Raw genomic sequence first — 22,152 nt, 5'->3', positions numbered from 1 at the left:
TGCAAACAACTGTCCCCTGCTTAATGCATGCCTGGTACTGACATGGCATTCAAGTGTGAGAGCCCATTTCATCTTCACTGTACCACATAGGGCTTTGAGGCACCATAAGCGATACCTGTGTGCAGATGCCAAGGCACCTATGCATACCAGGTGTGCACCATTCCAGAATGATCTTCAGTCACTGTCCCCTGGCACCCCCAGGATGTGGGTCTCCTGCTTTGTAAAAGTCCAGGATCTGGGGTTATCAATGGCCATAGATGTTCTGTGAACCTCTGTGCCCCAGAAAGGGGAGTAGGTAGGAAGGCTAATGGTTCAGGAATGGAGAGGGGCTTTAGAAGAAATATGTCAGGGGCATTAGGAATCATCTTCAAAATGTCTCCTCACTGTGAAGACCTATGAAGGCCACCACAGAGTATGCTGAGGTAGCACAGTAAGCTGCACATTTGAAAAACAGTGAAGGCTACCTGGCCTCTTGGACACTAATCCCCACTTCCTGCCCAGAACTCTTAGTGGGGAGGAGAAAGCCACTATGTAATGACTTTGATACTGGTATAGTCCAGCAAACCCAAGGTCAACAACTCTGTCCAGGTTACATGTGGGATGACAAAGCTCCTGAGGGCCAGAGTGAGCCTAACTTTATAACCTTTGTTCACAGTGCCTCTGTGTCTCACAGTTTAGACCAGGCTGGAGGACAGGGCTTGTCCCATCCATATCTCATGCCATATGCATGGGTTGGGTGCAGTGATTCAATCTCCAAAAGGAGCAAGTGTCACATTAAGCACATGGTTGGCACTTCTCCCTAGCTCTGTTAGGTTGCTTTAGACAAGCTCTGAGCTTCAGTTTATTCGAAATGACAATATTGATGTGATACTAAAGGCACACAAAGTACTGAGCCCACGACCTGACACTTACATGTCAAAACACTGTCATTAGTCTCCCATTTCAGATGATCAGTGGTTAGGGGGCATAACCCCAGGAAAGGTCATTGGTGCGATGTCAGGTCTAATGAAACCTGAAGAACAAAGAAAAGTGATCGCCTCTTGGGATGTCACCAGAGTTCTGTCTGGCTAGGTCACAAGCGTTTGATTCTTCAGCTTGGCCCTCTGCTTGCCCACAGGTGTTGCCAGTGTGGTGGTCTCCTTCTTCCTCTCCATGTACTACAATGTCATCAATGCCTGGGGCTTCTGGTACCTCTTCCACTCCTTCCAGGTGAGCTCTGTCCAGAGCAGAATAAAAAGGGCAGAAGATTCAGGCCCAGGTAGGGAGTTGGTTGAGGATAAGAACACCAGCCCGTAGGAGCCCTCTCAGTCAGGGGAGAGGGTGGGAGAAGTCACACAGCTGGAACCAAGTGGGGACATCAGAACCTGGATTCACTACTTGTCACATGCTATGCAACTGTGTGTATGTGCACAGTTCTCCAGAGCAGCTCCACAGCTTTCACTGGAATATCTACAGGAAGTGTCCTGAAAACATTACAAACCATCTCATGACAGACTCAGGAGAGAATCTGTGGCAAGGACTTATGGGGATGACGCCACCATTCCAGTAAGTCTGAAATGGTCACTCATCCTCCTGTCCTGTCCCCACCTCATCCCTCACTCTCTTCCTTCCTTCTTTCTTCCTTCCTCCCTTCTTTCCTTCAATTCTTTCTTTTTTGTCGTTGTTTTGCTTTATTTCATTTTTGTATTTTGTTTCTGTTTTTCAAGACAGAGTTTCCTCTGGGTAGCACGGGCTGTCCTGGAACTTGCTCTGTAGACCAGGCTGGCCACGAACTCACAAGATCTGCCTGCCTCTGCCTCCCAAGTGCTACAGTTAAAGGTATGAGCCACCACTGCCTGGCCTGTAAAAGCTACTTCAATGACAAGCATTTTAAACAGTGCATTGTCCAAATTCTTATCACTGATTCTTTGTAAGGGTCTAGGCATTATAGGAAATAACTAGAAGGGACCAACAGCTCCGCACTGCACGCTGACCTTTGTAAAGAGAGATTTTCCTCTCCACCATTCACATTCTGTCCTCCCCATCATGGACCTTTTCACTCTCAGAGACCCTAATTCCGCTGCCCCCCACTCTCCTTCTAGCATCTGCCTCCATCTCAGCCTTTTCCCAGATGGAAAAAGAAGAGAAGGATCTAGGAAATACCACTTTACTATCTATATGCATTCTATACATCACAGGTTGGTGGACTTCCCCTTACCCACACCCCAGTGAGCTCTCTTCCAAGGTCACAGAATAATGACGCAGCAGACCTTCACTTGCTATGGGCCAGGCATGTCCTTGGTACACATGAATCTACACTCACATGCTCATCACAGATGAGAGCTTTGTCCAGTCCTACAAGCTACAAGCTACTTTACAGGACTCAACTTCATGTGTGTGTGTGGGGTCCTTTTCAGCAAGCGCCTCCAGCCATGCAGATGTAGGAACGTTATTTTTCCTTTCTGATGCAGATGAGGAGAGAGACTGCAAGTTTCTCGGTTGTTCCGCTGAATCACTTCTCCCATAACCTAGAGCTTCTTCATGCAGCATGAACATTAAAACCCTGATACTCAGCTCACCTCAAACAAACGATCCCAGAGACCTTGGGTACAGCCAAGATATCCTCAGGTTTGCAGCCAAATATATGAAACAGAATGGGTTAGAATGTCCTCGCAGGGGACTGAGAATGGACTACAGGTTCTGTCGGCTAGGCAAGGCAAGCAAGCTTTAAGTCTATGAGGGCTTCTGTGCTTTGTCTGCTAGTTCTCACCAGTGTCTCCTTCCTGTGACCTCTCCATCCAAATAAACTCACCATTTCAAGAATCTCATCCAAGTATCCTCATAGCTCAATTGTTTTTTGCTTCTTTTAAAAAATTATTTATTTTATGTGTATGGGTACTTTGTCTGTATTTATGTCTGTGTACCACATGCATGCCTGATGCCTACAGAGGCCAGGAGACTGTGTTAAATCCCCTAGAACTAAAGGTACAGATGGTTGTGAGGTATTGTATAAGTGCTTAGACTCTAACTGGGTCCTCTGGAAGAACAGCCAGTACTCTTAACTAGTGAGTCACCTCTCCAGCCTACAACTACAAGAACCCTGAAGGTCCAGACCAGGAAGCCTTTGCTCCACTGTTGCTCAAAGCAAACTAGACTAGCCCATATATGCAAAACAAGGTATAAAGCCTGCTGTCAAAGACACTTCCTAGCATCCTACCCAGACCTTGACTTTCCCCTTACCTCTCTGTTGATTCTCACTTCATTCCAAAGGATCCCCTGCCGTGGTCTGTCTGCCCACTGAATAGTAACCGCACAGGCTATGATGAGGAGTGTGAGAAGGCTTCGTCGACACAGTACTTCTGGTACAGGAAAACACTCAACATCTCACCGTCCATCCAGGAGAATGGAGGAGTGCAGTGGGAGCCAGCCCTGTGCCTCACCCTGGCCTGGCTGATGGTATATCTGTGCATCCTGAGAGGCACCGAATCTACTGGCAAGGTGGTCTGGGCATTGTGATGGTGCTGGATCTGAGAGGGTGGATGAGTAGCATCTTAACACTGGTCAATGCCAAGGGCTCTCTCTCTCTCTCTCTCTCTCTCTCTCTCTCTCTCTCTCTCTCTCTCTCTCTCTCTCGAAGTCCAGAAGTAGAGGTTTACTGGATCAGAAGGCATGAATGGTGTTACTGGCACATTCCTCTGCTAGCTTACAGAGGTGGTCGGAGCTCCCATACTGAATCTGAAGTGAGGGGCTCCAGTCAGCTGTCAAACTCAGCTGTGCTGCTATACCAGGACCTTTCATGGAGAGCTTTAAACATCTGACAATTCAGTCCTTCCCCCCTCAAATTCCAAAGCTATTATTATAGGGAGAGACCTCAGCATCAGCTTCCATTGAGTTTACTGTGTGGTTGGATATGAGGTTTCATCTCAAAGTGCTTTCAGTGACTCAATGATAGAACTGTTGGATTATTCTTCTTGGTTTATGTTTTGTTTGTTTGTTGTATAGTTTGAGGTTTGGTTTTGGTTTTGGCTTTTATTTTAAAAGTGTCTTCTTACGTAGGCCAGGTAGGCCTGAAATTACTATATAGCCCAAACTGACTTCAAACTCATACTGAATCCCCTGCCTCAGCCTTCTGAGTGTAGGGCAGACCAAGGATGCACCACAATGCTGACTTAGGCCTTTTGTTTGGCTAAGCCCCTGCTCCCTGGATACCCAGGTTTCCATTCCTCCTAGGGCTAACATGTCTGCTGTGTTTCCATCATCTGCACCTGTCTCAAACTGCAGTGAACACTGCATTCAGCTACCCTGCAAAGCAAATCCATAGTTGGACACATGCCTACATTGTCTTATTCTTTCAGTAGCCCTTCAGAGTAGATAAATGATGACACCTGCAAAAGACTTAGATAGGTCAAGTGCTGTCCCAAGATCACAGCCAGGGAAAGCAGAGTCAGGGCAGAGCCCAGATTTACTCCAAGAACTTCCCATCATATCGGTGACGCCCCATGAATGTCTTTTCTGACTTAGTCACTTCCAATTTTCCTCTTCTGAGAAACCCACAAGCCCTTAGTACTCACTCTCCTCATCACCCAAGCTGCCTTCTCCAGCACTGAGAGGCTTTTCATGAATCATCAAGCTTAGAACAACCTATGTCATTGAGATATTGCATGGAAACCCCAGTGTTGTACCTGATATGACATTGTACATTGGTTACTAAGTCCCCTGGTGGCCAGCTTCTTAGCCCTAAAGTGCTTGCCCCACAGCCGAGCATAAGAATCAAGGACCCCAGGTGCCCTTTCTCAACTGAACTCTTTGCAGCAACTGCTCTGTCCCAGCCCAGGCCAAGCATGATCCAAAAGATATCTGCGTGATATCTGACCCTTAAAGATGAAAGCAGACCTTTCCTGTCCAGGCCTCTTATAATTGTGAAATTCAGCAGTCCTTGGACATCATGACATCGATCTTCACCATCTATTTTCTCTGCTGAGGCTATGACCCTCACCCTGACAGAAATACCCTGGCAGCTCCATGTATAGGGAGGGCACTGGGCTTCTTAAAGATGCTGCCTTTTACTTCTCTGTTAAAATATCTTTTATTCTCCTCCAAATTTTTAGTTATTGTTCAGTGTTGTTTCTTCTGATAGGTTAGGCTGGATCACATGTCCAGCCATCCTTCCCACCAGGGAGAGAAGGAAGCCCTTTTAGTGAGGACCCCAGAAAGTCTTTAAGAAACGTGGTCCATTGGGTTGCAGAGGAAAATTCCAGAGTTTTCCATAAGTGTCCTCTAAGTGCCCAGTGTTGTGGACCTGGGTCAGGCCTCCCCACACTCCTAAGTTTGTTTCACACAAGGCCATAGGACCCTTATTCACTTGTATCTCTCTCTCTGGTTTGATGTATTAAGTACTTTGGTATGTTTATTAGTCCCCTAAATGTATAAGAAGCCATTGTAAACATACCCTACATTCTGCCTTGTATCCCTCTGACAGTCTTAGACATTCTTGAAATATGGTGCCATGTCAAGGAGAAAATGGAAGACTGAGCATAATTCAAGCACATCAAGCCGTGGTTAGTTGTGTTGGTGGGTTCAACCTAAAAGAACAAAATTTCCCACTCAGGCCAGGTAGACATGTACCTGAAAGCTTTCTTTGAGGCTTTTCAAAAGTCAGGGTGACCCCAAGTCTGATATAACCCTGCTGCAGCAACCAAGCATGCATCCTTAGATTATGATGCATGTTAGTAAGGAGAGAAGATTGGCTTAGCCAAATAATGAGACATCTTATGAGAGATGCCACAACATCCCATCAGTACTATTTATTGCATCTTTTGTGGGGACTTTGTTCCAATCTCTGCTTTCCACCTATGGGCATGCCTGCCCAGGTTTCTCTTGGGTCCTATCCTGGAGAGATGGCTTTGCTCCAAGACACTGAATTAATTTCCCTTTTAGGGACAACATAGATCTTGTAAGTGACTGGTATTCCTGCTTTTCTTAGGACTCCAGAAAGCTCAGAGCCAAATTTGGCTCTAATACTGAACAGAGAGACTCACATGTGTTGTGCAGGCTCCTTCAACCCTTTTTGAGAGACAGAGAGGTTGAAGGAATGTGGAAAGAACCACCCTGGGTACCTGTTGCCTCTAGTCCACTGAAGGAGAAATGTCATGGTGGCAACAGATGTGGTCAGTCATGTCCCACACTTTCTTTTTCCTGACCACACTCAGACCCTATATCCTAATCAGGATCATGGCACCTTCAGCTGTCAGCAGCTGAGGGCACAGCCTAACCACCAAAGAAATAAGGTGTTTGTGGGGATGGTTGACTGCCTTGCCATCCCTACTGCTCCAGCAGTTTTACTGTCTCTGGGTATCCACAGGTGGTCTACTTCACCGCATTGATGCCTTACTGTGTTCTTATTATCTACTTGGTCCGTGGCCTCACACTCCATGGAGCCACCAATGGCCTGATGTACATGTTCACACCTAAGGTAAGAGCTGCAAAGGAAGGGGACTGTTCCTTTCTGGGATGCCCGGGAGGAAAGAGAAAGTGGGTAAGATACGTAATCAGCAGGGCCAGTGTGAGCTCAAGACTGGGCCAAAGGTTATGGACATCCTGGGTGCCCAGACTTCTTCCTCAACTATGCGTTCTGGAAATGCAATCCTTTGTCCATTTCCTCCTGCTACCCTCACTGCCCCTTATGACTAGTGCCTGTGCCTCCATTCTGGTCTCCCTGTTCCAGGTCTCACCCATAGCCTTGTCCATGCTCTCCACTGAGCTAGAGACCATGGGCATCACTCCAGCCACTCCCTTATTGGACACTTTTCCTCTAAGCCACCATGATCCCACTTTAACTCTTTCTTTCCAGTCAGCCTAGCCAGAATTCTTGAGTTGGAAAGCTATTGTATTTGGAGTAAGGCACATTCTTTGCTTAACAAACCTTATGGCAGAAAAGAGATGAGTGTAGCAGCTTTCAAAATGCACACCCTTGTTCCAAATGCCTTTGGTGTCAGTGCTAGAGTCACCTCAGACTGGACTCTACATCCAGGTTATATACCTACATTTCTGTGCATGGACAAGTGCAGTGCCTGGCTGGTGAATCAGAGATTCCATGGGTTTTGCCCTATCAGACCGTACAGTATTTAACCACATTGTCCATGGGCAGGGTGTCATAGTGGGTAGAACAGGAAGATTGCTGAGTAGTTTACCTGCCAGAGAATACACTGGAGACAGCTTGGGACAGACTGGACTCTGGAAAGTATGAAAAGTAATTTCTTCTCCATCTCTGAGCCTCCCTCTTCTGCGAGGGAGAGTTTGGGAATAGAGCCAAGGATTCCTCAGCCCTATCCCTACTGGCCTTCTAGATGGAGCAGCTAGCCAACCCCAAGGCCTGGATCAATGCAGCCACGCAGATCTTCTTCTCACTGGGCTTGGGTTTTGGCAGCCTGATCGCTTTTGCCAGCTACAATGAACCCTCCAACGACTGCCAGAAGCATGCTGTCATTGTGTCTGTCATCAACAGCTCCACCTCCATATTTGCCAGCATTGTCACCTTCTCCATCTATGGCTTCAAGGCCACCTTCAACTATGAAAACTGCTTAAACAAGTGAGTCTAAACTGTCTCTGGGAGCCTTGGGCCTCAAGTGGGAAGGCAAGGCTCCAAAGCTCTGAGCTGAAAGGGTGACTGGGAAGGGCTAGATTCCCAAAAATCAACTGTAGAACCCACTGTTGGGGGCTACCATGTGAGGTTCAGTTCCCCTTTCTCTATTGCATATGGCTGCCTTCTACCAGCACCAGAAACTGTGATTTGTGGGCAGTTTAAAGTGGTTATTACATTGAGCAGAAAAAGGTATTCAGCAAACAATACCAATGTCTTTGGTCCCATTCCCCATCTCAAGTGTAACCAAGACCTCTCTGGCCAAGTCTCAGAGACTACATAGTTTACTGTCCGTGTCTTCCCTTAAACAGAGGACCATCTTTCAAATTCTAAGATATTCAGTAGAGTGGTCGCTGACCATAAGTAGCTATCTCTACAGTAGGCTGAAATTAGTGGAACTCAGTATACATGAAAATAATTTAATTTGCACAGTGATATAAAATTAAGTTTAAGAATCCTAATACATGTGTGGTAATGCATGCCTTTAAGACAGAGACAGGTGGGTCTTTGAGTGTGAGACCAGCCTGGTCAACAGAACAAGTTCCAGGTCAGCAAACGCTGCATAGTGAGACCCTGTCTGAAAATAAGTAAATATATTTAAGTCATTCTGACTTTATTTCTAAGCACTTCCTCAATGGCATAAGCCACATCTCAAGTGGTTGAGAATCTGGTTGTGGAGCATAGAGCACTTCCACAATCCCATCCAATTCTATCAGACACCTCTTATCCAGATGGTAAACAGCCTGTGGGATGGTAGTTTCTGTGCTCATCTCTGCTTAGTCTGTGAGACTTCTGCACAGGCATTCAGAGTTGCTATTCCTATCAAAGTGTCACCAGTCTGGAGGTCCCCTCCTCACTGGGCAGGAGGGAAGAAGGAAGAGGTTGCCTGTGGGGCAGCCCTGTAATCACATTCCTCCCAGGTTTTGGAGCCAGTTACCTCTTAGTCATGAAGGTCAAGATGGTGGTCTGCTCTGCAGGGTGATTCTGCTGCTGACCAATTCTTTTGACCTTGAAGATGGCTTTCTGACAGCCAGCAACCTGGAGGAGGTGAAGGACTACCTGGCATCTACTTACCCAAACAAGTACAGTGAAGTGTTCCCACACATTAGAAACTGCAGCTTGGAATCAGAGCTGAACACGGTAAGAGGCCTGGGGAGGGTGGGGACTGCCTCTCTCCACACAGTTAGTTCATAAGGACCTGCAAGGGCCTCCACACAGTCCATGAAGACGGGAAACAGGGTTTCTTTCCCTGACTCAGTGAGAGGCGAGACTGGACTCCTGCTCGTCCAGCTGCTACTTGGGATCATTCTTGTTGAAAAGCTCTCCTGGAGTCTCTGAGTTTTTCCCTCCTTTTCTTTATCTTTTGAAGTTTCAAAACCTCAGAAAAGGCAGAGGGAATAAGGTAACACACTGTCTTAGTTGGAGTTATTATTACTATAATGAAACATCATGACCAAAGCAACTCGGGGAGGAAAGGTTTGTGTGGCTTACTTTTCCATGTTGCTGTTCATCATCGAAGCAGGTCAGTGCAGGGATTCAAACAGGGTAGACACCTAGAAGCAGAATCCAATGTAGAGGCCATGGAGGGTGTTGATTACTGGCTTGCTCAGCCTGCTTTTTTAATTGAACCCAAGACCTCCATCCCAGGAAGGGCACTACCCACAGATGCTGAGCTCTCTCCCAGCAGTCGCTAATTAAGAAAAAGTCCTATAGCTGGAACTAACAGAGGCATTTTCTCAGTTGAGATGTCCTCCTTTCAGATGACTGGAGCTCGTGTCAAGCTAATGTAAAACTCCAGCACACAAGCACAGATAGTTCTATTTCTCAGTGGACACTGCAGGGCTTTTGTCATTTAATGTGTAAATGTCATGAAGGATTTCCTTCTTTCTGTGGTTGAATTGTATCCCTTTGTGTGTATGTACCACATGTACTCTGTATGTTTACTCGTCCATGGTTATTTTCATATCCTGCATTTTTTTTAAAATGGATGTTGCAATAAGATGTGGGATATGGCTACTCTTCCACAGGACCCTGGTTCAATTCCAGCACCCACATGGTAGCTCACAACTGTCTATACCTCTAGTTCCAGGGGATCTGACGCCCTCACACAGACATACATGTGAGTAAAACACCAATGCACATAAAAAATAAAAAGAAATTAACAAAAATTTTTGACGATGAGAATACTGCTGTCTCCTCGACACGTTATTTTTTCATTTCATCTGCCATAATATATAATTGTGTTTTTAATGGCGTTTCCTTGAAGGTTACTAATGCTGCACTTTTAGTTCATATGTTTGCTGACTATCTGTGTTGGTTTTAAACTTTTTAAATTTATTCATTTTAACTGACGTGTATAAGTATTTTGCTTGCATGTATGTATGCATGCATGTATGCATGTATGTATGTATGTATATGTATGTATGCATGCATGTATGTATGTGTGTATATGTATGTATGCATGCATGTATGTATTTGTACTACTATGTGTGACTGGTATCTGCAAAGGTGAGAAGAGAACAACAGATCCCCTGAAAACGGAGTCACCAATGGTTGTGAGCTGCCATGTGGTTGCTGAGAACCAAACCAGGTGCTGTTAATTGCTGAACCATCATCTCTGCGGCCCTTCATAAAGAAACATCTATGTGTGGCATTTCTTTGCTATTTTTTAAGCTGGACTCTTTGCTATTAAGTTGTTTGAGCTAAGGAAACAAGAGATATTGACAATAAAAGTATGAAATGCTAATGAAAGAAGCTAAAGATGGCAGGGAAGAAAAAGTACTCTATCCTTATGGAATAGAAGATGTCTCATAAGATGTAATTATATATATTATATATAATATATATCACAGTTGTTGTTCATCTCCAGCTAATAGCCAGGTGGTGTTTTCCTAAATTTCACTCTAGAAGCATGCTGTTTGTTTGTTTATACATTTATCTGTGAGGCTGATGGGATCTGTTAGTTAATTTACTATGGTAGTGTGGGGGATCAAACCCAGGATCTTGCTTCTGCTAAGCTAGCTGTGTTATCACCCCTATTGGCTGGGAAGTTTCATTGGAGAGAAAATTCCCATAGGGAATGTTTACTAAAATGGCATTGATTTTATACTGCAATTTCAGAAGAATATCTTTTGAATTGTGTAGTGAGGTGGGTTTTGTTTTTTTTGTTTTGTTTTGGGGTTTGTTTGTTTGATTTTTTTTTTTACTTTTAACTCTGTACGTAATAGTACTTTTATAGTTAACATACAAAAACAGATTTCATTTTGACATTTCAATACGTAATATATCATTGCTCCTTACTGCTACTCACCCTCTCTCTCATTCCCCCTCCTCTCTTTGTTTCTCCTTTTCTGTAGAATTGAAAGGAAAAGTACATGTTGGAGGTATGAGGAGTAATAAAGGAAATACTATAAAATGAAGAAAAAGAAAAAGCACAAATCCCCATTCAAGCAAAATGAAAACTAAAACATAACCAATAGTAAAACACAAAAACAATACTTAAAAGTACATACGAAGCTTTGTGCAGTGGCAGTAGCCAATGAGGTTTATCAGAGGTGCGATTATTGCTAAATGAAGAGGTACATATGAAATAATGTAGAATTAAAAATATTATGTCAGGGGTGGCTAATAGCACTTGCCGTTCTTTTAGAAGACCCAGGTTCAGTTCCCAGTACCTACACAGCAGCCCACAACCATCCATAACTCCAGTTCCTGGGGATCTGAACTTCATGGGCCCAAGCACACACGTGGCGCGCACACACTCATACATACATGGAGATACACACTGATAGACATAAAAACATTATGTCATCAGCACATTTATCTTCCTTCTGGGAAGAGTGTGACTTCTACCAAGCCCTAAAGTGTGGGGATGGGCGTGGGGAGACTGTTACTCAAAACAAGTTAGACCGGATTGTGATCTGGATCAGTTTCTCAGCCCAAGAGGTTGCCACAGTGTGTCCTAGGCCTGAGGAGCTGGGTGCGCTCTCATCAGGGTGCCAGCTGATTTTCTGCCCACAGTTCCCACAGTTCCGCCTGAGTATATTTGCCTCTGAGTCTGAGTCAACTTCAGTTCAACCTTGTGTTCTTTGTAATTGTCAGGATCATCGCTTGCTACATTGGTGGAGGAGATAGGATCTCTAGGATTTAGAGATTCAGTATGAATTTTCTGTTCTGGCATAGGGCTGTCTTTGAGGAATGGTTCCATTTATTGTTCCAGCTAAAGCAAACAAATCTGCTCTAAAGTTTTTTTGTTTGTTTGAGGTTTGTTGTTTCAGTTCAATTCCCATTACTTTCTCTTCCATATGTGGTCCCAGAGCAAACCTTCCTGCTCGTCTTGCTCTTCTGGCCAGTCCTCGGAGTTTCAGTATGTTTTGTTTTTGTTTTTGTTTTTGGTAAATCTAACATTCAGTATTTCTAGATTTTTTTTTTTTACTCTCTGTTGTTGACTGTGGCCTCTTCAGATCAGCTCATAGGGATACAGAAGAGTGCCGTCCTCTGTTCCACCCTCTTCAGTTAATTGGATTGGGTTTTGATTTAGTAACACACTTCCTCTTATTCACTTATTCCTGTCAGCTAATTTTCTTCATGAACGTCTTGGCATAACTTCTGTTGCTTTTGTGAATAGTGTCTTTCTCCTTATTTCCTTCACTTGTTTACGTTGTTGCAAAAGAAACATAAAAATTTTTGTATCTCGTTAATTCCCCAATCAATTCTCACATCTACAGACTGCTTCTGTTTTCTTTTTAATATTTATATCAGTCTTTTTATTGTTATTTCACTATTAATATTGTTTTAATAGCGTTTCAAGCACAATTGTTTTCCTGTCCTTTGAGCACAATAAAATTCAAAGAGTTAGGCGAACACATTGATTAGTTCTTAGATTTAATATAAAGACTTTGACTGACTGCTTCTAGAGAATACTTTCAAGATAAGGATAGAGGCTCTGTGTCACTGGTTTATCAGTGAGGTTGGGGAGTAGTTGGTTGATTTGGTTGGTTTCCTGGGTATGCCATGCTAAACCAGCTCGTGGAGAGACACAGCACTTCCTTCCTATTGCTTGTCCTTCTAGTTAGGATTAAAATCGCTTTAATGAAACATCATGAGCCAAAGCAAGTAGGGGAGGAAAAGGTTTGCTTTGTCTTACAGCTCCATATTGCTGTTCATCATTGAAGGAAGTCAACCAAGGTAGAAGCTGGAAGCAGGAGCTGATGCATAGGCCATGGAGGTGTGCTGCTTGACTGGCTGATTTTCCATAGTTTGCTCAACCTACTTGGTTATAAAACACAGGACCACCAGGCCATGGATGACTCCACTTATAATGGGTTGCCCCCCACCCATTGCTAATTAAGAAAATACCCCGCAGCTGGATGTTATGGGGGCATTTTCTCAATTGAGGCTCCCTCCTTTCAGATAACTCTAGCTTGTGTCAAGTTGACATAAAACTAGCCAGATAGTTGTTCAGCCCAGCTCCCTGCCTACAGAGCCTATGGCCTGACCCTCCCTCCTGCACAGGTCATACGCCAAGAACCTCAAACCCAGGCTTCAAGATCTATTTGAACACCTTCGATGCCCATTCTGAGCTTGGGCACTCAGTTCCCCGTTTTGGTTTTAGGACTTAGTATTTCCTTACTTATGTTTGAGCTCAGCTCTGTGTACAAGAATAATACAATATACTATTATTTTAGACTGACTTTCCTGTTCCTTCTATTTTCTCTTTCTTACTTTGTTTTCTTTCCAAAATAGTCTCTACTGTTTGAAATGTGTACTCTTATGTCTTCTTCCTGAAATCTCTCATTAATGTTTAACATAACACAGCTTAATGTTAGTATCTCCCCTTCCAAACAATGCAAGAATTTTTGGAATACTTTCTCTTTTCTTTCTTGTTTTTGCTTTTTTAAAGACAGAAGAATGATATTAAAATCCTGTGTTTCCTGCCTTTGCCTCCTGAATGCTGGTATTACAGATGTATGTCAGACCTGGTTTCTCTCTTCTATTTTAAATATGATTGTTCAGTCCTTTTAAACTCATAACTTCCAAACACTGCACACTTCGGATGTATAAGGCCCTAGGTTCAGTTCCCAGCCCCAGGGATGAATGGAGACAGACACATATAGACACACAGACACACACACCATTTTATTTATCCAACACTCTTCCTTGCATTCCAGCTATCTTTGGGAGAGAGGAGTTAACCTTAAAATACCTTCCTGGGGAGCAGAAGAAATGGCCCAATAGTCAGAAATGTTTGATGTTCTTCAAGTAGACCCGAGTTTAGTTCCCAACACTCATATTGTTAAATAGTTCAAAGGTACCTTGTAACTTCAGCTCCAGAGAATCTGATGTTTTTTTCTGGCCCTTTGGTACCAGCACACACATCACACACACACACACACACACACACACACACACACACACACACACACACACAAATAAATAAATAAATAAATAAATAAATCTTCTTTAAGAAATACTGACCCATTTGGCAGGTTTTAACAATGGTAAATTTTGTTAGCTTTTGCTTCCATATCAACACATGTATTTGGCGCCATTTCTCTTTGTATCTGTCCTTTTGTCTTTCTTTTTTCTGTCTTTCTTCCTCTCTCTCTCTCTCTCTCTCTCTCTCTGTGTGTGTGTGTGTGTGTGTGTGTGTGTGTGTGTGTGTGTGTGTTTTAAAACAGGTTTCTCTGCGTAGCCCTGTCTATCCTGGAACTCACTCTGTAGGCCAGGCTGGCCTCTAACTCAGAGATCCACCTCCCTTTGCCTTCTGAGTACTGGTATTAAAGATATGTACCACAACTGATCAGCAGGCCTATTAATATCATGGTATTATTAATTTTATATGTATTTTGCCTATACCCAGGCACATGCACCATGTGCATGTTTAGTGCCCATGGAGGTCAAAAGAGGATGTTGGATTCCTGGAACTGGAATTACAAACATTTGTAAGCCACCATGTGGGTACAGGAAATTGAACCGAGGTCCTTTGTAGAAGCAGCTAGTGCTTTTAACCAACAAGTCACCTCTCCAGACCATAGCCCCATTTCTTAAAGAACGATTCCCCAGAGTAGAGTTTTTCAGGTTAACAGTTATTTTCTCTCAACACTTTGATAATATTTGATGTATGATTCTGATTTCAATTGTTGATGCTTGTGGTGGTTTAAATATGCTTGGTCCAGAAAGTGGCACTATTAGGAGGTGTGGCCTTGATGGAGGAAGTGTGTCAATGTACAGATGAGCTTTGAGAGACCTTTCTCCTAGCTGCCTGGAATCTGGTCTTCTCCTATTTGTCTTTGGAACAAGATGCAGAACTCTCAGCTCCTCCAGGGCCGTGCCTGCCTGGATGCTGCCATGCTGCCTACCATGATAATAATGGACTGAAACTCTGGAACTGTAAGCCAACTCCAACTAAATATTGTCCTTTATAAGAGTTGCCTTAGTCATGGTGTCTCTTCACAGCAATGGAAAAATCTAAGAAAATGCTGAATTTTTCTTTTATTATTTTGTTTTAAATGGATTACTTGTGTGTGCACGTGTGTGCGTGCATATGTGTGATTACTCTGTGTGTGTGTGTGTGTGTGTGTGTGTGTGTGTGTGTGTGTGCCACAGCACTTGTGAGGAGGTAGAAGGACCCCTTTGTGGAGTCAGTTCTCTCCTTCTACCTTTATATGGGTCCCAGATACTGAACATGAATTGCCAGGCCACCACTACAAGTACCTTTACTGGTTGAACTGTCTTGTCTACCCTTTTATTTTTGTAAGTGAATGGCTTTTTCTCTGACTTCACTAAATATGTCCCTTGTCTTAGGCATATTTGGTGAATTTAGTATGGATGTGTAATATAATCAAGGCCTGAGCCTAAGTAATATTGAACCTACAGGATTTATGGATCTGTGTTTCTTCTCAGTTTTTCCAAGTTCATATATATTGTTTCCTAACTGTTGCCTCTGTTTCTTTTTTTTTTTCCTTGAAGATCTTCATTTAGATCTATGTTAATATTTTCTCTCCTATTCCCCAGGTCTCATAGCTTTGCCTCTGCATGTTCTAATCTCCATCATTTTATTTGTGTGACTGGTCGGTTGACTGGTTTTCTTTCTGCTTCCTTCTAGGTTGTTAAAAGGGAATCTGTGGTGATTTAATGAGAATGTCACCCATAAGCTCATATGTTTGAATACTTGGTCCCCAGTTGGTGGAACTATATGAGAAGGATTAAAAGGTGTGGCCTTGATGGGAGAGATGTGTTAACTGAGAGTGGATTTCAAAAGCCAGGGCCATTCCCAATTAGCCTTCTCTCCAGCAGGATGTAAGGTCTTAGCTGCTGCTCCAGCACCATGCCTGCTACCTGCTCTCTGCTGCCATGCCCCTCCCCCATGACGGTCATGGACTCCAACTGTCTGCATCCATGAGCCCCAAATTAAACACTTTCTTTTTTATAAATTGCCTTGGTCATGGTGTTCTTTTCATGACAACAGAAGAGTAAGTAAGACAAAAAGTTGGTATTAAGAAATATGCTATTGTTGCGAGAGACCTGATCATGCTGTTTTTGGAAGAATATGGAAGACGCTGGGACATTGGATTAGGAACGCTGTTGAATACTGTAAGCAAGGTTAAATGGACTATTTTTATACAAGCTTGGAGGACAGTAGTGCTGAAATCAATGTGGATTGTGGATGCTCAGTTCAAGAAGTTTCAGAGAGGAACAATATTAACCAACCTCTTGATATTTTGGCGAAGAATGTTGAGGCTTTCAGCCCTTATTCTAAACAAACAAACAAAAACAAAATCTTCCTGGAACTAAATTGAGAGTTTTTGGACTAATTTTAAGGCAACCAAATATTAACTTTGTTGCATGGCTGTTAGTAATCATTGGTATGTAGGGCTTCAATGAAAAATAACAAGCAAGGCAAAAAGAAATACAAAATGTACAGTTTGAGGAGAAGAAGAAGTCCCACAAAATTTAATGTTTTTCCTGAAAGAGATAAGGAGAGGGTTGAGGTCTGAGGTAAAATGGAATAAAGGGAGGGTCGCCCTCAGAGCAAGAACCCACCTACAGCTAATCCTTCTACTTGTAAAAAGGAAATGCCTAGGGAATTTTCCACTGCTAAAAAGCTGCAACAGGGGAAAATGTTATGCAAATGTAATTCAAGAAGGGGAACAGGTTCCAACTCAAGTGGCTGAACTTGAGCATTGGCCCTGGTAGTTTAGGCCTTAGAGTCCTGGGGGATACAGGGGTAAAGGAATTGTGGAATCTTCCTCTGCAGTTAAGAAAAACCTCTGAGGCCAGGTGTGTGGCAGAGGATTCCCTGCATGAAAGCCCAGAGAAGCCATACATGAAGTTATAGCCATGAAGCCTGGACTGTGTTGTCGACCCTGCGAGAGAGAGAGAGACAGAGAGAGAGAGAGAGAGAGAGAGAGAGAGAGAGAGAGAGAGAGAGAGAGAGAGAGAGCAAGCAAGCAAGCAAGCACATTACAGTTAGTTAAACTAGATGCTAGGAGCCATCTGAGCCCTTTGACAACTGATAGAGAACTATAGGATTTGGAGTTTGCCCTGCTGGGTTTTGTCTTGCTTTGGTTCAGTATTTTTTTTCTTCACTCTATCCCCATTCCTCCCTTTTGGAATGGTAATGTATATTTTGTGTCAATGTATATTGAAAGTATGTAATTTGCTTTTATAAGGAGCTACAATTAAGGAGTCACCTTGAGTCTCAGAAGAGATTTTGAACTTTAAAACAGTGTTCAGACCATGAAAGACTATGGGGAGTTTTAGAGTTGGACTAAAGGCTTTTCACATTGTGATATGGCCACAAGCCCATGACAATCAAGGAACAGGATATGGTTGGTGGTGTTTTAAATCAAGTGGCCAAAGGGTCATATCTTTGAACTCTTGGTCCCTAATTGGTGGAACTATTTGAGAAGGATTAAGAGTTGTAGCCTCACTGGAGACAGTATATGTGAGGGGTGGGGCTTTGAGTTAACTCCCTCTGCCCTATACTTGAATAAAGGGACGTACACTCTCAGCTACTGCTCAAACACTATGGTTGCATGACTGCAGCCATACTCCCTCTATGATGGTCATGGACTCTAATCCTCTACAAACATGAGCCCCAAATTAAACACTTTCCTTTATATTGCTTTGGTCATGGCATTGTGGCACAATAACTGAAAAGTAAGTAAGACAATCTAATAGTAAGTCATCTTCACAAATATTAATTGGCTTGATTCTGTAATTAGAACGATACTAGGCCAAAAGAAGCTTGGGATATTCTATCTGCTCATGCACAGGCTATGTATATGGCAAAAGAAAAGAAAATAATATACAGAAAATGGAAGTGAGTGGGCTGGAGGGATGGCTCAGCAGTTAAGAGCATTGGCTGCTCTTCCAGAGGAGCCAGGTTCAAGTCCCAGCACCTACAAAGCAGTTCACATCTGTCTGCAAAACACCAATGCACATAAAAAAGGAAATGTAAGTGAAGTGTAGAGACGACTCAGTTGGATAAAATTTATATTTGATCCTTGTTTTAAGCAGTTGGCTGTCTATGGTTTGCTGAAGCTGGGCTGTTGTGATTGAGATTCAGCAACTTGTTATAAAGATTAAAGTCTGTTACCCATCAACTTAGGTTACAGTTCACTATGTACAAAGACATCATTAGTCCACATTTAGTGCATCTTTAGGTCAAACTATATTAAGCTGAAGAGAATTTACCCTAAGATATACCTCCTTGTTCACAAGTTGTCTCTTTAGCCATATCTAATACGGTATTAACTTTATGGTGATCCTTTAAACCAATTATTATGTTTATTATTAAAGACACTATCTTTTCAAAGTTAATTATTTATTCTAATTGTTGTTTATCACATGGTGCTTCAGTGGTAGCCATGGGCATGGAAGATCAGACCACCCCAGTAGGGAGTATTTTAACACTGACATTGTTTAGAATTGATGGCTTCTGGTAATAATAGTGAAATCATTGTTTTGTGATATATCAATATTCACTTTAAATTTTCTACAAGTGTTAAGATATCCTTATCTGTTCCTAAGGCTTACTATTCCCACTATATTTATGCCATTGAACTTACCTATATTTTCGTTTAACGTAATTTTTATTGCTGTAGTCAGATATCTGACAAGAAAAAAACTAATGGGGGTAAGGGATTATTCTGCTTCTCCGAGTGAGAGGGTACAATCTGTCATGGTAGAAAAGGTTGCAGAGTTCATGACCATGGCAATGTGAAGCTAAGACTCTTAGCTATAGATGGACCAGGAAGCAAAGAACAGAAGGCTATAAAACCTCAATAATAACATAATATTTAGTGCTATACATCATATAAGTAAATATAAGTAAATATGATGTAAAGCTTACCCAATGACCTACTTTCTTCAGTGACAGTACAACTCCTAAAAGCTATGCACATCCCAACAGGGTCTAGTGGTGCACACCTTTTATCTCAGTGCTTGGGAGGCAGAGGCAAGAGGATCTCTGTGAGTTTGAAGCCAGCCTGGTAGGCAAAGCTAGTTCCAGAATAACCAGGATGGTTATACAGAGAAATCCTATCTAGAAAAAAAAGACAAACAGATGGACAAAAAGTTAGATCTCCAAAAGCACAAGAGTTGGGGACATTCTGTTCAAAGACATTCAAAGTGTGAAATTCCAACACTCCTCCCCCTTGCCTCAGGTGTGTAACCAGTGTCTTTCAATTACTCACAGGCTGTCCAGGGCACAGGCCTGGCCTTCATCGTCTACACTGAGGCCATTAAAAACATGGAAGTGTCCCAGCTCTGGTCAGTGCTCTACTTCTTCATGCTGCTGATGCTGGGAATGGGGAGCATGCTTGGAAATACAGCGGCCATCCTCACCCCTCTGACTGACAGCAAGGTCATCTCCAGCTACCTGCCCAAGGAGGCCATTTCAGGTCAGGACATACTGCTGAGGAGGCAGGACATGGGTGGGCAGGAAATGCAAGACAGTAGAGGGGTTTCCTCAAGAGCTTTGTACTTCTAAACCAACTGCAGAAGCAGGATCTAGGAGTCTGTGTTTCTGTACTGTGTCCTACTCAGCCCTGGGAGATAGACTAGGAACACACCACATCCCAGGGAAGTAAGGTGGTCAGCCAGCCCACCCTTGGGAAAAGGCTAACTCCCCAGCCTGCACTCAGGTCTCCAGGCTTTGAGAGCCTCCATCTGTTTTTGTTTTAATTGAAAGATAACATCAACTGTCCATTTCCTAGGTGAGTGTATGATCTGTTCCCAGACCAGGAAGATCTCCTTCCACATACTCTCCAGGCAATAAGCCCCTGATCAGACCACCCTGTTCTGATGTCTAATGCTACTTGTGTTTGCCTCTGCTCTTGAAAGTCATTCTTTAAAAAAAAAAAAAAGATATCACAGGCCTGCCATCAACCCTCAGTGAGCTGTACTGTGCAATTGTCAGTCCCTGATCCTGTCTGATACATCATTGTAAGAACACATACCACTTCTTCATGCACTTTGACTGTGAAGTTTTTAGTAAAGGAACTAGACTTTCCCATGATGGCTACCCATTAACTTCACTGTCATGCTATCCAACCAGGGTCATGAGGACTCTGTGGCCAGACACCTCTGGTTGAGTAAAACAAGGCTCCATCCAATTTTCACGTTCTGACCACTCACTGAAAGCTACACCCTCTTGACTCAGAACCTCCTAGCACTTGGCATCCTTCCTGGGACTGGGTCTCTGTAGCCCAGTTGTATATACTGTCCCCAGTCCCTTTTTCCATGAGCTGACATCCCCTGAAGAGCAGGCCCTATAGCTCGTGTGGGTGAGCCTCCCTTTAAGGTACACCTAAGGACCTGTGGCTCCTGCTGACATATAATGTGGGATCTGAGTAGGGAGACTCAGAGAGAAGAGCAGTGATCTTGTCTTCCAGGTCTGGTGTGCCTCATTAACTGTGCTGTTGGCATGGTGTTCACCATGGAGGCTGGGAACTACTGGTTTGACATATTCAATGACTATGCAGCCACGCTGTCTCTGCTGCTCATTGTGCTGGTGGAGACTATAGCTGTGTGCTACGTGTATGGGCTGAGGAGGTAAGGAGAGCCCAGATGTGGGGTAGCTAGCTGCAGGGCCACATTCATAAGAAAACCATCCTTCCTTGGAAGGAATACCTGTTTTAGATACCAAACCCGCCAGTTTGGCCTTTGCCCTCAGATCTCATTCATCTCTTGCTTTGCCAGTTTGCCAGCAACTAACAGCTTTTTTTCTGCTGTTTTTCATTTTGTACCATGACATGTTTTTCTGTTGACCCTTCTGGACTCAGGGCTTTCTGGGCGGGGAGGGAACTCTGCCTCCAGGATTAGATTCTTTGATCTTCCCCCACCATCAGAACTTTTCAAGAACCCTGACCTGAGTCCACTTGGAAAACTCAGCCTCAGTTGGGCGTGGTGGTGCACACCTTTAATCTCAGCACAAGTGGATCTCTTAGGTCAAGGTCAGCCTGGTCTATAGTGGAGTTTCAGGATGGCAAGGCCACACAGCAAAATTTTGTCTCAAAAGAAAGGAAGGAAGGAAGGAAGGAAGGAAGGAAGGAAGGAAGGAAGGACAGAAGAAAGAAAGAAAGAAAGAAAGAAAGAAAGAAAGAAAGAAAGGAAGAAGCAAAAAAGGAAAATGAAAAAGAAAAAGAGAGAGAGAAAGCATGGATGTGGCCAAATTTCTACCTTGGTGCCCCAGCCAGCACTGGGATGGTTTTGGCTTGCCAGGTGATGGAATATAGAAAGCCGGGGATTATCACACCACCTGGGGAGGTCTTGTGAAACACTGCAAGAGTTCCTTCCTGTTGAGGAGATCTGTATTTAGGTCCAAGAATGCAGATTCTTCTTGGAGTTCTGGGGACTAGATGCTGAGACTTACTAGTGTAGAATTTTCCTTTCCTTCCCCCCCCCCCCCATCAAACAGCAACAGCGAGGAACCCTTGAGAAACCATGGGGACTCAAGTCACCAGCCCTGCTGAGTGAGTCTATAAAGCAATGTGATCTAGTTCAAAGATCATTCTTCCCTCTTCCTTAGATTTTTATGACGATCTAAACTGTTTTGGGCTTGGATAAAACTAGCCATGACACTCTATAAAGAGCTGGCTGTCCATTGAGAAGTGTTTCCCACAATCCACTGAAGAGCCAGGGTGCCATGACATGCTGAAGCATCTTTAGTGACCACCTGTTTCAGTAGATAAGTTTGGTTAAGATCAGATTGGTGGCTTTCCTTTAGGACTAGAGTCTTAAAAGTGCTTGGGAAGCTGAAGAAGGATTATAATTTGTCACATTTCCAAACCAACTTGGGAATCCTTTATTATGTTCTCCATCAGTTTCCGACAATTTGAAGCCCTTAAAAGACTGGGTGACTTGATTTCCCAATGTGGAGACGTATAAATGATCACCCAGAAATTTTCAGTGAGACAGAGACATGGAGTGGTATTTCAGAGTAGAAGAAAGTTAGAGGTCTGAACTTCAGCTTCTAAGCCGTGACATGACTGAAGAGGGGACACAGTTATATCCCAGAAAGTGGT

The 22,152-nt window shown here is 43.4% G+C and overlaps 1 protein-coding gene across 6 annotated transcripts in view; it reads left to right on the top strand.

Moving 5' to 3' along the window:
- Slc6a20a (solute carrier family 6 member 20a) overlaps positions 1 to 22,152 on the top strand; it is a 40,249-nt gene that overhangs the window by 16,030 nt on the left and 2,067 nt on the right. Inside the window, exons 3-9 of one of the 6 annotated variants that reach the window (NM_133296.2) lie at positions 1,118 to 1,209; positions 3,250 to 3,477; positions 6,341 to 6,451; positions 7,326 to 7,567; positions 8,596 to 8,758; positions 19,323 to 19,527; positions 20,521 to 20,680. In NM_133296.2, the coding sequence (NP_579830.2) occupies positions 1,118 to 1,209; positions 3,250 to 3,477; positions 6,341 to 6,451; positions 7,326 to 7,567; positions 8,596 to 8,758; positions 19,323 to 19,527; positions 20,521 to 20,680 (1,201 nt within the window). Of the gene's footprint in view, positions 1 to 1,117; positions 1,210 to 3,249; positions 3,478 to 6,340; positions 6,452 to 7,325; positions 7,568 to 8,595; positions 8,759 to 9,645; positions 14,035 to 15,725; positions 16,054 to 19,322; positions 19,528 to 20,520; positions 20,681 to 22,152 lie in introns of those variants that run through there. The other 5 variants (XM_063264728.1, XM_039080653.2, XM_063264726.1 and 2 more) reach the window with 5 other exon arrangements.

Source organism: Rattus norvegicus, chromosome 8 (assembly GCF_036323735.1).
Source record: "Rattus norvegicus strain BN/NHsdMcwi chromosome 8, GRCr8, whole genome shotgun sequence".
Lineage (NCBI taxonomy): Eukaryota > Metazoa > Chordata > Mammalia > Rodentia > Muridae > Rattus > Rattus norvegicus.
This window is presented reverse-complemented; position numbering and strand designations above follow the sequence as displayed.